Source organism: Cavia porcellus, unplaced genomic scaffold, assembly GCF_034190915.1.
Source record: "Cavia porcellus strain 051 isolate PalLab524CR breed Dunkin Hartley unplaced genomic scaffold, mCavPor4.1 scaffold_6, whole genome shotgun sequence".
Taxonomy (NCBI): domain Eukaryota; kingdom Metazoa; phylum Chordata; class Mammalia; order Rodentia; family Caviidae; genus Cavia; species Cavia porcellus.
Genome location: NW_026947489.1, coordinates 98,478,744 through 98,492,144, shown reverse-complemented (window position 1 = coordinate 98,492,144; position 13,401 = coordinate 98,478,744). Strand labels below are relative to the sequence as shown.

The window sequence follows — 13,401 nt, the reverse complement described above, 5'->3', positions numbered from 1 at the left end:
CATCCTGTAGGCTACTGATCTTATCTGTGTGAGTGAAGCTAGGCCACAGGGCATTTGTCCACTGTCCTTCAAGAGAAAAAGAGAGAGGGAGAGAATTAGGATAAGCCATTTTATTCTAAGCTCACATTTCGTTGATGATAATTTAATCACAAAAATGGCCACACTCAGTTCATGGAAACTAACTAATGCTGTCCCTGACTCTGGAAACTCTGAGCTGGAGACCCAATGAACACTTTGCTTCCTAATTCTTACTGAAGTACAGCATTGGTACCCAACCCACAAAGAACACTAAGGAAAGAAGAAAACTGTTGGCCAATCTCATTCATGAAAAGAGATACAGACATTCTAAATAAGAATAGGAAAACTTCTATTCCAATAATTTAGAAAATATATGATCAGAATTAAGCATTGTAAAAGTTTTTTTAAATATGATCTGATCAGAATGGATCTACTATGCAGCTGATTCTTACTGAGAATCGAACTCACAACTTTGCAGCTGTCAGACAGCTGTTGTGCCAGCTGGCCCATGCCAGCTGTTTCTCGCACGATGACAAAATACAAAAAGGATCAAAAATGATTCATTTGAAGTCACACGGCAAGCCGAAGGTTCCAGGTTCCCACCTTCCACCTTTCCCACCTTAAATGTTGCCTGGACATACAGAGCAGCCAGGACCCCTGGCTGACTGCAGTTTACGCCAGTTATTTCCAGTTTTCTAAACTCAGGCAAGCTCTTGATTTTCTAGTCCTATTAACTGACCTCAGGAGCATCAGGATAGCCCTTCACTCTGCATGGGCACTGACACACAGTATTTCTTTAATTCTCACAGAACACAGTGGGCCAGATGGTGTTATAGCCATTGTGCAGATGGAGAACCCAGAACCAGACTTTGGGATTTTGGGATCCATTTACACACCCCTAGAGATACTGACATGCTGGACACACTGTGGAAAACGGTCTCTGAGGCCCCCCGGGAGCCTTGTGTGAAACTGGTCAGAGGGAAGATGGCGCTTTCTGGCAACATTGTTATCACTCATTCTGGGCACCAGAGTCTGACTTAACAGACTCTCTTGAGCAGTGGTGCTCAAGAGACCCCTAAATCCTGTCTGTGATAAGTAAGATAGAAGTTCAGTGACTAGCACAAAACCTGGAAATTACAGTAGCTTACACAGGTAGATCTGGTTTTCCCTGTCATGAAACAAGCTACTAAGCTTGACATCATGGCCTCACCCTGTTGGGGGCCTGGGACTCCTGCCTCTGTTCTCCACCTAGCACTTTGTTTAACCATGTGGCCTAAATGCTGCCATCACTCTGTGTTCCAGGAAGCAGGCGGGAGGAACGAGGGCTCACCCTCTCCCTTACTAACATAATCCAAAAATTCTTCACCACCTCCCATCCAATCCCACTGGATAGAATTCAGTTGTCTGACCACATCCAGCTACGGCGGAGGCTGGGCTGTCTGGTCATTGGCTGAGCTGAGTGGCCCCCTATGCAGTTAATGATTTTATTAATACTGTATTTTTTTAAAAACAGGGAAAGGTGTCCAGAAACGGCTTTCAATCTGTCCGGTATCATCCTTCTTCGTCTACACTTAAAGAGAATGATGACGTTCTTGGACTGAAAATGAAACTTACAATAGCGCCCTTTTTGGGTATGCATTTTGAATCAGCCATGATTTATTGGAGTTTCTATTTTGGAATAAGTCAGAAAAGTCAGCAAATAAGCACTAGTCTTATATAGATCAAGTCAGAAGTACAATCAGAATCCCTTCTGCCTGCTCTCAAGCGAGCAACTACAGCAGGAATCAAAGTGGAGCGTGGTGAAGGCGTCTGTCCACCCAGCAGGCCTCCTGCAGCCCATGCAAGGTCCTGCCCTCTGTCCCCTCCATTCACCTTCCAGGGCAGAAATGAGCATCCAGACAGCTCTGGAGTCTCTGCCACCACACCCTTCCCCACCTACACATAGCTGTGACTGGAACAGGACTCAAGTCTCAGAGGCAGGGCTCAAGGGCCGGCTCGGCCTCAGTGGACATACTGTGTTCTCATGGTCACTGGTGGGTTCAGGTTTGAGGACCCCAGGGCTGGCAAGATGTGTGTCCAGATGACTGTAGCCAGGAGCCTACGTGTTCCTCACAAAGACTACAGCACCCTCACGAAAAAACCAACTGCTCAGTGACAAGGGCCACGTGCAGCCTGGGTGCCAGGTAGGGAAGCTGTGTGATCTCACGCCACTGTACCATGGCCCTCACGCATAAGAGGAAATCAGAACTCCAGCATCAGTTTAGCCATTTATAGAGCTCCCTTTGTGCCAGGCATCAGGATAAAGGCTTTATGTATATTTTATAGAGAAAAATGTACTTATTGTTCACAAAAACCCTATGGGGAATAAAGAGGCTGATACTAAGAGACGAGAAATAACTTGCTGCAAATCACATGGCCAATAAGAAGCAGGTGGCAGGATTCAAAGCCAAGTCTGACTGACTCCAAAACTAGAGAGTTTAACCACCAGGCTAGAAGCTATCGCAGCAGAGTACAGGACTAGGGGCTTTGAATCAGTGGACCCAGGTGCCTGTCACCTGCTACTCCCACCAGCGTCCTGGGCCCTGTTCCCTCCTCCATCTAAAGACCCTGATAAAGGCCACCCAACTTGACCATACCCTGTGTTATTAAGGTGACATGCAAAGGACCCAGTCTTTTCCCGCCCCAACCAACAGCATGCTCTGGACAGGGGAGACTTCCTTCTGGCTCTTGCATCTGTGCTGAAAGCCCCGCCCATTCCACTAAAAACCCTGTCCATCACACTGAAAGCCCCGCCCATCTTGTTGAAAGCCCCACTCCTCCCAGGGGTCTGGGATGATCTGCTCTGATCCAGCCTCTGACTCCCACGGTGCATGCATTTGTACTTTGTGTGTCTCTGTGCGCTAGAATGAAGGCTTACTGACAACGGGGATTTTGGTTTGGGTTGGGTTGGTTTTGTTCACCACTGTATCACTCGTGTCCGGCTAATAACATAGCCAAGCATGGGCACCCGGCCTCACTTCCATGGAGGGATCTATCTGCCAATCAATGTCTAGCAGGAGATACAAAGGGTACCCCGTAGATTTAATGAAAACAAATGAATCAATCAATCAATGTCTGGCAGATTACACAAATACCTTAATTTGTCCCCGTCTCGAGGGACAAGCTAAAGAAAGCATCATGTGCATTGTGCACACACACAAGCACACACATACACCGCACACACAGGCTCTGGGGGGAGGAGAGAGACTGATCTGTGTCTCCAAACCTTCACAGCGCTGTGGCCACCCCTCCTCCCCTCTGAACACTGACAGGTGACACAGCAGCTGGGGGACCACAGCTCCAGGGAGACAGCAGCACCCACCTCCTGGTCCCATCTGGGAGAACCCCAGGCCTGAAGCCTTCTTTTTGCAGCTCCTAAGCCATCCGCTGAGCAACCCCACCCCCACCCCAACTACTTTCAGGCCACCAGGGCACCCTAGATGCTGTGTCCTGGGGCTCCCCAAAGCTGACCTGTCCTGTCCCCTGGCACGCAGGCCTGGCTTCTGCTGCACCCAAGTACAGTGGCCTCTGGATCGTGCTGCGGAAAAGGCTCTTCTGGCCCCAGAAGGATAAACCCCAAGAATCAGATAAACACCCTGGCCTGGCCTCCGGCCTCCTGGGCTGATTCATAGGCACAGGCCGCCCGTTAACTGCCAGCCGGCCCCGTGTGTTCAGAAAAATACAGCCAAGGCTCTCCAGCAGTGCGGGCTCGCTCTCAGAAGGGCCGGCAGTAATCGCGCGGCGTCGCCTCCTGCCCGGGAGCCCATCAGTTATTATCTGCAGCACAAACACCTAGCACTTTGTACTAACATTTTGGCAGTTTCATACAAACAGAGCACTTAGCGCTGCCCCATAACTCTGCGCTGCTGTTGCTGGGCCCCAGCTCCCAGCTGGCACGGGCCGCCAAGTGGTCTGTTAACAAAAAAGTAAAAAAGCAAATGAAATGTTTTGGGGGCCTTTTTTTTCCCTCCTTTTTTCCCTTCTTATTCTTTTTTATTTTTTATTTTTAAATGGGCCTCTGCAGCCCCGGCTGCTGCTCCTCTTGCACCAGTGGCAGACACACAAGTATGAGTTCAGACCTTGCACGACCCATTTTTTCGGACAGGCCCTAGAGACGCCAGCTGTGGGGATCACAATGGGATGGATTGTGTGGGGCCCCAAGTGGCATTTTGGGGCCTCAGCCAGGAGCTTCTGCTGGTGACGCCTAGGAGATGCTGAGTGGGTGACCACCCACCACCTACGCTGGGCTCGAGCGCATCTCTCCCAGCTGGGCACCCCTGGCACCAGCCGCTCTGCCACAGAGGACAGAAAGCTCCAAACACTGCTGCTGGCTGCCCAAATATTTGCCTCCTCAGTCCCAGGCATGCAAGGAGTCCAGGCCTGAGCAGTTCACAGAACTCTGAGCTTTTCCTGGCAGAGCTGGGGGTTCTGCTGGCCGCGGGACCTGGTAGAAAGCAGTATCCAGGGCCTGGAGCCCGTGCTGCCCATTGCATAGCCGCGCTAGGCCCACAGACTAGCGAGGTGACACCCAGGACCAGGACGGTGGGACATTTGGCTGCCTCATGCCTGGGGCAGGGCTCCTGTCTCACTGACCCATCCCACTGGCTATGGCCTCTTTCTAATGATCCCTGGATCTTCAGGAAGCTAGAAATGCCTCAAAGAAGTGCTGGGAAGGTCCTTCAAGCCACTTTCCTGGGCACTTTAATGGCTGCTATGTCATTCAGTGCACCTAACTGTCCTGTGGGAAGGAGGCACTGACTTTATTTGGAGGCAAAAATGCTTGGGAGGCTAAGTGACCCATCTACTGTGACACTGCTAATGAATGGACGTGGTGGGACAGAAACTCAGCCTGGATCTGAGATTATAGCTTTGCATCCCAGCCATGCTTAACTCTTAGGGAGAAATGAGGAGCCCAAGAGAACTCTTGACAAACCTGAACCCAAACTGTGCTATGCAATAATGCAACAGTAGCCAACTGTTCTCTCCTCTCCAGTCAAGAGCATCATCACCTGTGCAGCGAAAGGCATGAGTGTGATGTTCCCTTAGGCTCGCCCATCTCTTATGCTTGACTTTACGCTCTGTCACTCAAAACATGCCTGCTGCCCCTTCTCTCTTCCAGCTCCAAGTTGTTGCTCTGGCCACCATCTGCCTCCCTGCCTCCTGCCCCCCGTGGCACCATGCAGGAGCGCAGAAGGACTGTGGCTCAGTGTTCAAGGCCTCTCAAAGCCATTCTTGGGCACAAAGCAAGCTGAGACACTAAGACCCAGAACTAGAGGAAGAGGAAAGAAGTCCATGTGGGTAGGGAGATGGGGGCTAACTAGGGCTCTGGCTGTGACCCAGTTTGGCTAAGGTATAGGTGTCAGGCGCTCTTGACACTCGGGTGGCGGGCAGTGTGTGGGCATCCAGGCCAGGCTCAGGTACAACTGGAGAGACAGTGGGGTTGGGGGCGGCCAGAGCTTGACTCTAAGGGACTAAGCCAGCTAAAGGGATTTAAGTCAGAACTTGGTTCCTCAGGGAACCAAAGGGCCAGCCAGGAATCCAAGGCAGCCATCAGTTGTCAAGACAGTAGGGTAAGAAACCTCCCATCTGTTGTCATTCCAAATGACCTTATTTGCTGCCCAGCTTCCAGGGCAGGTAAAGGCTGAGCCCCCTGGGTGCTGCCTGCTTCCAGTCCAGGATGACTTAGAAGCCCATAGGAGACATGAATCTTTCATGACCTTTCATGGTGGTCCTCCTGCTGTGTTCCTGGCCCAGCTGTGTAATCCCCTGAGCCCTGTCAAGTGGGACTCCTTTCTCAAAACTCAATCTGGTCCTCCTCTGGCCACCTCTGCCATCACCACCACTGAGCCTTCCCTGACCTCACAGGCCTGATTGGCAGGAGTCCCAGATGGCCTTGCCTTATTTGGAGACAGCCATTCCCTAAAGGAGACCTCAGAGTCCTTGGAAATCCAGTTTTTTCTTGCTTTGAATCCACCTTATATACCACAGTTCTGCTCGGCTTCAAGTGGCTCAAGTAACAGAGAGAGTGGGATGCAGGAGAGGACAGTAGTTCAGAGGTCAGCAGATTGGGGATCAGAGTCCACTGAGATGGTGGCAAATGTGAAAAGTACCCGGAGAAAAAACCCATGGATGTGGCACAGGGCTGGCCCAACTCCAGGCTGTCCGAGGAGAACTGGCTAGAGAAAAGCAGATACATAGAGGGAGAGGACAAGGAGGAACAGGGGGAGGAAAAGGAAGAGGAGGAGGACAAAGACCAGGCTAGAAAGACTTCAGCTTGCAGGGGAGGAAATAGCACCTCCTGAATGGCCCTTATAGTGCCTGGAGGCTATGGAAACTTGGGTATCTGCTCAGAGTTCAGATCTATTGGGCAATCTGAAAACTCTGAAGTCTTTTCTATCTAGGTAACCTTGGATAAGGATTGTGATGGTCTGGATTTCATTTCCTCATAAAGAAAATCAGGAAAATTGTGCTTACCCTTTGTAGTCAAAACAGCACCTCTCTGGGCAAAGGTTGCTGACTATCAGAATGATAATCGTTGAATGACTACTGCGTACCACTGGCCTCCCCTCCGCCCTCTAAGGCTCCTCTAGTCCCACCAGAGGGGCCTGGGCACCATAGCTCCTCAGAAACCAGCCAAGGCCAGACTCCTCGCCCAGGGAAAACCTCAGCCTCAGAGTGGCCAGTGGGCTCTGCTGCCAGGGCTCCCACCTGGCATAGACTGGCCCTGCCCCCTGCGAACTACGCCCCCCAGGCATCTGCCTCTGGTTAAAAGCACAGCTCCTCTCCCGGGCTGGGAACGTCAGCCATCAGCAGAACATCTGCATGGCGAGCGCTGCGGTTTAAAAATAGCTCAGCCTTCGAACCACATTTCCTTACCCTGGGAGTTCCTGGAATGGGCGGAGCCTCTGGGATGGATCGAGCCCTCCGGGTCCCGGGCCACAAGGCTGCCATGGCGGTGCAGTTCCGCAGGCAGCCGCCAGGTGGCGAGAGGGCCCCCGCCTGGGGGGCCGGGCGGCCCGGGCGGGGTCGCGGGGATCAGGCCCTGCGCTCGCGCCCCGCGCTGCCGGCGCTTGGCCGGGAGCTGGCTGCGGACAGCGGCTTGGCAGGCTGCGGCTGGGGGCGGATGGCGGGCGGTGTGGGATTTCAGCCTCCCCGGAGGGCCCTCACGGCTGTGTGCTGAGCAAACGTTCGGGCCTGATGTCGGCAACACGCGGAACCAATTTTCGGGGAACTCGGCAGCCAAACCAGCCACCTTTGGGCGGGAAGCAGGATCGCTGTCAGCCAGGGGCTCGGTGTCTCCCGTTTGGAAAAGCAGGGCTCTTCTCGAGGTGGGGGCAAGGCCTGCCAGACCTGCGACCCGAGAGCAGGAGCGGGGCAGCGGCCTATGCATCTGCCAGCTCTGGGCTCCCCTACAGTGTTCTGCTGGGCACGTATTGTGCGCCCAGCATTGCACTGTGTTCCACGCATTTCATTACCCGACCACTTCGACCAGCAAGCCCCAGAGAGGGTCACCCAGGCTGCTGTCCAGGGCCCAGATCTGAAACATGGCTAGAATAACCGTGCAATCCTGATTCAGGCCCCCAAAGAGTCTCCTTGTTTTGGGCAAACCTTTAACCACCCCATCCTTGGCCACGAACTGAACAAAGAGCAAATAGGTAAAGCACACACCATTAAAACATGGCTAGCAACCTTTTCAGGTTCAACGGCTGGCCCTGGACAATAACATAATCACTCACATTTTACAGATAAGAAAGCTGAGACCCAGAGAGCTAGGAAACTAACAGGGCAGAAACAGCACCTGGTATGCGCTGGGCAGGACACAGAAACCCAAGGTGCCAGGGCCCTAGCCAATGGCGCACCTCACTTCCGGGCGGATAGTTTGCTTCAGGTGGCAGGATTTGCAGTTCACAGCCAATGGGAAGCATCTCATTTTTATAGGCTCTCCATTTTTAAAAATGTGTATCACCGTAGCACATCAAGCGAGTTGGCCAGAGCTATTTTCTCATTTCAAATATGCACATATTGAGGCTGGGAGCTGTGGGGAATGTTGATGGGAAGAGAAGGTCCAGCCTCCGGGGAGACCAGAGGCCACCGCATTGTGCTGTCACTGTAACATTACTAATCACATCTTCCCTTTTCTCCACGTCTGCAAGATACAAGTGATCAATCAGCCAACACACTGCAAAGGAAGGAACTGATCATTTCTAATCACCAAGAGCCTCGTAGCAGCTGGCTGACAGCAGTGACTTCAGAGATAGACAAACTTGGATATGAGTTGACTTACGAGCTATGTGACCTTGGACAAGTCCCGTCCGCTCCTTCCCTGAGCTGGAAAATAGATGTAACAAACCATCCTGACAAGTAAATCACAGAAAGGATGATATTACACAGTGTATCAAAATGGAAGTTTCTCTGTTCTCTCCAGGAACTCTTAGCTCTCACCCAGATTGACAATAATGCAGGAGGCACAGCCACTTCCTGCAACCACGCCAGACCATCGTGCCTTGGAACTGACAGGCACCAGGAGTGCTGGGTCCCATCCACACATCACCCATGACCTGGAAGGACCTTGGGCAAACATCCGCTCGGCCAGACGGTAGAATGGACCTTGTCCCTCAGCTGTGTCCCGGGATGGCTCCGTCCTGTCATGCGGTGTCAGTTCAGCTCTCGTGGCCTCAGAACGTTCCTCCCTCACCAACTGAGCTCCACAGTGTACTGCAAGATCTGATGTTAACTACAGGCTTTGCCTAGATGTCCTTCATCAACTGCAGAAGTTCACATCTACTTCTAGTTCACTAAGCAATGGTATCAAGTATGGGGTTGAATCCTTTTTCTACGTCTATTGAGATACTCACACGACTTTCCTCTCTAGTTCTAGTGTGTGAGTTATATTCATCGCTAGTAAACTATTAAACTAACCTTGACCTGGAATAAACTCTGTTTATATGTTTTCAGATTTGATTTGTTTACATAATATTAAGGATTCTTGTGTTTGTACCCATGAAGAATAGTGGTCTGTACTTTTTCTTTCCTTTTTTGAGATGGCATCCAGTTAACCTAAGGCCACACAGCTCTGAAACAACTGATTTCACCTTATATCAGGGTAATGCCAAACTCTTCACACAAGCTGGGTAAGTTTTGTGGGGTTTTTCCCTGTAATATTGAAGAGTTTACCAACAATACCCTAGATGATGGACTTAGCTTTGGGTAAAGGTTTTTAGTTACAAAGTCAATTTATTTTAAAGATATGAAACTATTCATGTTCCCCACCATAAATTTTGAGTCAGTTTGATAATTTTTTAAAAATGCATGTTCTTCATCTAAGATTTCAAATTTATTCACCAAAAGTGTAAGAGACTTTCCATAATATTTCTATAATATACTTGCTCTTTTTCATTTTTCATTTATAACTTTCCTATTCTCTCCTTTTCTCTTGTTCAGTCTCATTAGAGGTTTATCAATTCTATTGATCTTTTCAAGGAACCGGTTTATGGCCTCATTGATCTTTCTCTATTGCTTGTCTGTTTTCTATTTTATCGATTTTCTTTATTATTTATCTTTATTATTTCCTCCTTCTACTTACTTTAGGCTCAAAGAGATTTTTCAAGAACTTGGATCCCCCCTCCTAAGATGGCAATTGTGTTTGTAAGTGGTGGTTCTCCTCCTTCCTTCCAATAAAGATGATTAAAACCAAGACACTCTGCCCACACCGAGTCTTGAAGGTCTACTATAGGCAAAGCTTTCCCCAGACAGAGATGGCAAATCAGTAATGCCCATGTTGCATCTTTCCTGTTTTGTAACCCGGCAGGCAATTCTAATGCAGCAGGGTCCTCCTCCTGCGGAGCCAGACAGAACCCTGTTCCACTAACCTCATCTAAGCTGGACCTATAACGTCTGGGGTAGTCACAGGACACAGAACTGATAGAACATTCATTCTGAGAGACACACTTCATGTTTTCAGATTTCAAATAGTATGTGCTTATTCGTACAATACATGCATTTATTGTGATCCTGATTTTCTCTTATTTCCCTCAAAAGCTATTATCACAGTCACTGGCCTCTTGGAATTGAGCTTTGCCCTCCTCACTCACTTGGAGCTCCCACTATAACTTTGTCTGTCTGTCAGTGTGCTGCTGTCCGCCTCCCAGCTCTCTGACCTCTAGCCCAGCCCCTCCCCCAGCCAGCCCCCATGAGTTCCGCTTTCTCCCCCATCATCTTTCTGCTTGGCTCAGTCTCTTGGTTTTCAAAGGGGACCCTGGCCAGAGAGGCCGGGACCGACCTGTGGAGGATGGGGTATCCAGACATGGGCTTATATGGGCACAGATGGCTGGGAGGCCTTGATGGAAAAAGCTTTTTCCCAGCAGCTCCGATACCCATCTGTCCCAGAGTGCTAGCCAGGGGCTCAGACCAGATAACTTCCTGTCCACCCACCCACAGGAGCCTGCTGTCACCCCCAGAAGTCACTGACCACCCTCACAGGCACTGCTTGGATAGGAGCCTCTGTGAGTCCCCAAGTTCCCACAGGACCTGGAAGAAAGGGTGTGCCTGGGAGGGAGAAAAGGAGCAAGAGATTCTCAAGGACAGATTAGGGATGCGAACATCTCCTGGCAGAATTCAAACCTGGTTTCCTCCAGCTGTTGGTCTCTTCCTGGTCTCTCTTGAGACTTGAGGTCCAGGCAGCCCCAGGAATGTGAAGGTGGCCCCAAGGACAGGCAGCATGGAGCCTAACGTGAAGCCTGTGGCAAGGGTTGTCTGATGGCCCCAAACATGCTTGTATGTGTGCTACAGTACAGTGGCCACCAGCAGCCTGTGCCTATTTAAATTTAAATTCAGTAAAATAAGCATCAGTTCCTCGGCCTCATGGGCACATTTCCCGTGCCCAGCGGTCACGTGTGGCTAGGCCCCGTGTGGATCGATGCAGGCCTTATTCTCCGTGCAGAAAGTCCATGGGGCTACACTGCTCCAGTCGTGGTGACCACAGGGCTCTTAAAGCGGATGTGGACTCAGTGGTTTTCACGAGCTCCAGGGCGGCTGCAAGGCAGGGTGTGGTGACAGTCTGTGTCCTGCGCAGTGTTAGCTGGGATCACCCTTCTGGGAGACCCACATTTCCAAGAACGGCCACTTCCGCTCCAGAGCCTGAGCGAGCCAGGTCTTGTACCGGCACTAGAGGTGTTCGCACGAGGAGCCGAGGGCTGTGCGCTGGACTTACTCCCTGCTTAGCGTGGGAGGCCGATCTCCTACACCTGTCCCAGTGCAGAGGGAAGAGTGCTGGAAGGAGGCCTTGCTTGGGAGCACAAATGAAGTGAGATCATCCCTGGCCAAGGAGCAGCAGAAAGTCTGGAAATAGACCCTGCCCAAGTCGTTTGAATGACAAACAGAAGTTCCCCAATGCCCCTTGGCAGAAAAGGACGTTTTTTGAAAAACAGAATAGCATGTTCAGAAGTGAAGAAGCGAAGCACGGGGCAGGAGCTGGTAGCAGGATGATGTCTGCAGCGCACAGACCGGCCTAACACAGGGCCTCCGCACACGCCTGGCCTCCTCGGAGTTTGCTGCTCATAGAGACGCAGAGGGCGCTCTGTTCTAAACCTCAGGTATGCGAAGCCTCGTTATTCTAAGCCTCCACCCAACTTCCCTAAGGAGCCCCCTTACGCCAGGATGTTGGGGATCCTGGGTAAAAGGACTTGAGGTGCTGGATCCAGCCTCACTAGGACGTAGTTCTACCTCTGGATCTGGTTGTGCCAAGCATTCCATCCTCCTGCTTTTGCTGCTTAGTATTTTCTACCTTAAAAGCTTTGCTTACCGGGAAGGAAATTGGGACTGGGATCATCTGAGATAGTCGTCCTCACTCAGTGTCACCTGGAGGGTAAGTAGGATTGCAGATTCCTGGGCCCATCCTCAGAGATGAGCCAGTTTATCTGGGTGGCACCTTGGCCTAGAATTTCCAACCAGTTCCCAATGCTACTACTGGCTGGTTTGGGGCTATGTTTTGAGCAGCACAGGCTCAGCAGCTTAACCGAGGTCCTTCTTCTAGTAAGTGGCAATCTGGAATTTGAACCCAGCTCTGTCTGATTCAAAGCTCAGAACTTTTTCTGTCCATTACCTTTAGTAGACAGGGTGGGAGGGTATTTTGGCAGGAGGATACTAAATGTATTTGTCTTGCTTACAACCAGAAAATTAGTGTTGGGGGTCCGGGGGTAAATCCATCAAATTTAAACTGTTTGGAGGATAAAATGTAATAATTTTCAGCCACCCTTGCTTGATTATTCTCCCTTTAAAATGACGGTCTTTTCCCTCTCTGGGCATCTTTCACCTACAGAAGGCATCTGCCTCCGCACACACAGTACTTCATTATGTGGCCCACTTAATTACATGTATAAAATGGAATGAAATTTCATATGTCCATATGGAGTTGTGTTAGGCAATATTTTTATAATGTTGCTTCCAGCCATCGTGTGAAAGTTATAACATCACCGCCACATAATTTCTTGGAAATTCCCACCTAATACTATATGGGTAATGCTAAAAGCAAATAAACTTTTTTCCCCAGTCTTTCTTTCTCACTTCTCCAAACGATCTAGTCAACTGCTGCCACAGAGAAGGATAAATCTGTGGAGAACTCTGGAAGGTTCAAAACAGAAAGCTGGGCTAAGTGTCTGAGGCTGCCCCAAGATAGCTGGGAAGGGAGTGTCCCACTTTTGCTGTACCTTCTCTTTCCACCCTCCTGGAATTTGGGTGAAATACCAAGTTTTGCCTTTTTTCTAAAGATGGGGAAAGAAAAGACCAAAGACAAAAGTCCAAGAGGGCAAAGAGGAAAAGGGGAGGAGGAACCTCAATCGGGGCACCCAGAGGCCAAGGAAAGGAAGCTTGTAGTCAAGGGACATCACCAGTGCTCCCAAAGGAAAAGCTTTCTGGAAATAGGGAATCATCCACATCTGGATTCCAGTCCACTGAAGTGGTGCAATGTGATGTGGCTTGGCCTATGCTTAGTACTGTTCAGTAAACATTTAAGGACGCTAGGTAGGATGCTGGCCTGTCACTAAGCACTGAGGGCCTGGAGATGAATTAGCGACATGCCTGTGTGCAGCCATGCTGGACATTGGTGTCGGGCTGTGACTCGTAGGTTTGCAACAAAAGCTGAAGTGACCACGTTTGTGCATTTTGGAAAAAGCATCTCAGCTAGAGACAGGGCGCTGGACTGCAGTCATGACTGCAATTGCCAGCAAAGATATTTCAAAATTGCAAACAAGGCAAGATTATCTGGAGGATGAAGGGCCTGGTTAAAAAATACAGAGGAGATGAAGGCCGCAGGATATACCAAGGGCATCAAAAAGGACTAAGGTGACT

At 50.3% G+C, this 13,401-nt stretch overlaps 1 protein-coding gene across 1 annotated transcript in view; it reads right to left on the bottom strand.

The window, feature by feature from the left end:
- The window catches only part of LOC134476336 (uncharacterized), a 35,106-nt gene extending 27,659 nt beyond the window's left edge, over positions 1-7,447 (bottom strand). Inside the window, exon 1 of the mRNA XM_063249777.1 lies at positions 6,934-7,447. Coding sequence (XP_063105847.1) covers positions 6,934-7,447 — 514 coding nt within the window. The remainder of the gene's footprint in view (positions 1-6,933) is intronic.
- Between the last annotated feature and the right edge of the window lie 5,954 nt (positions 7,448-13,401).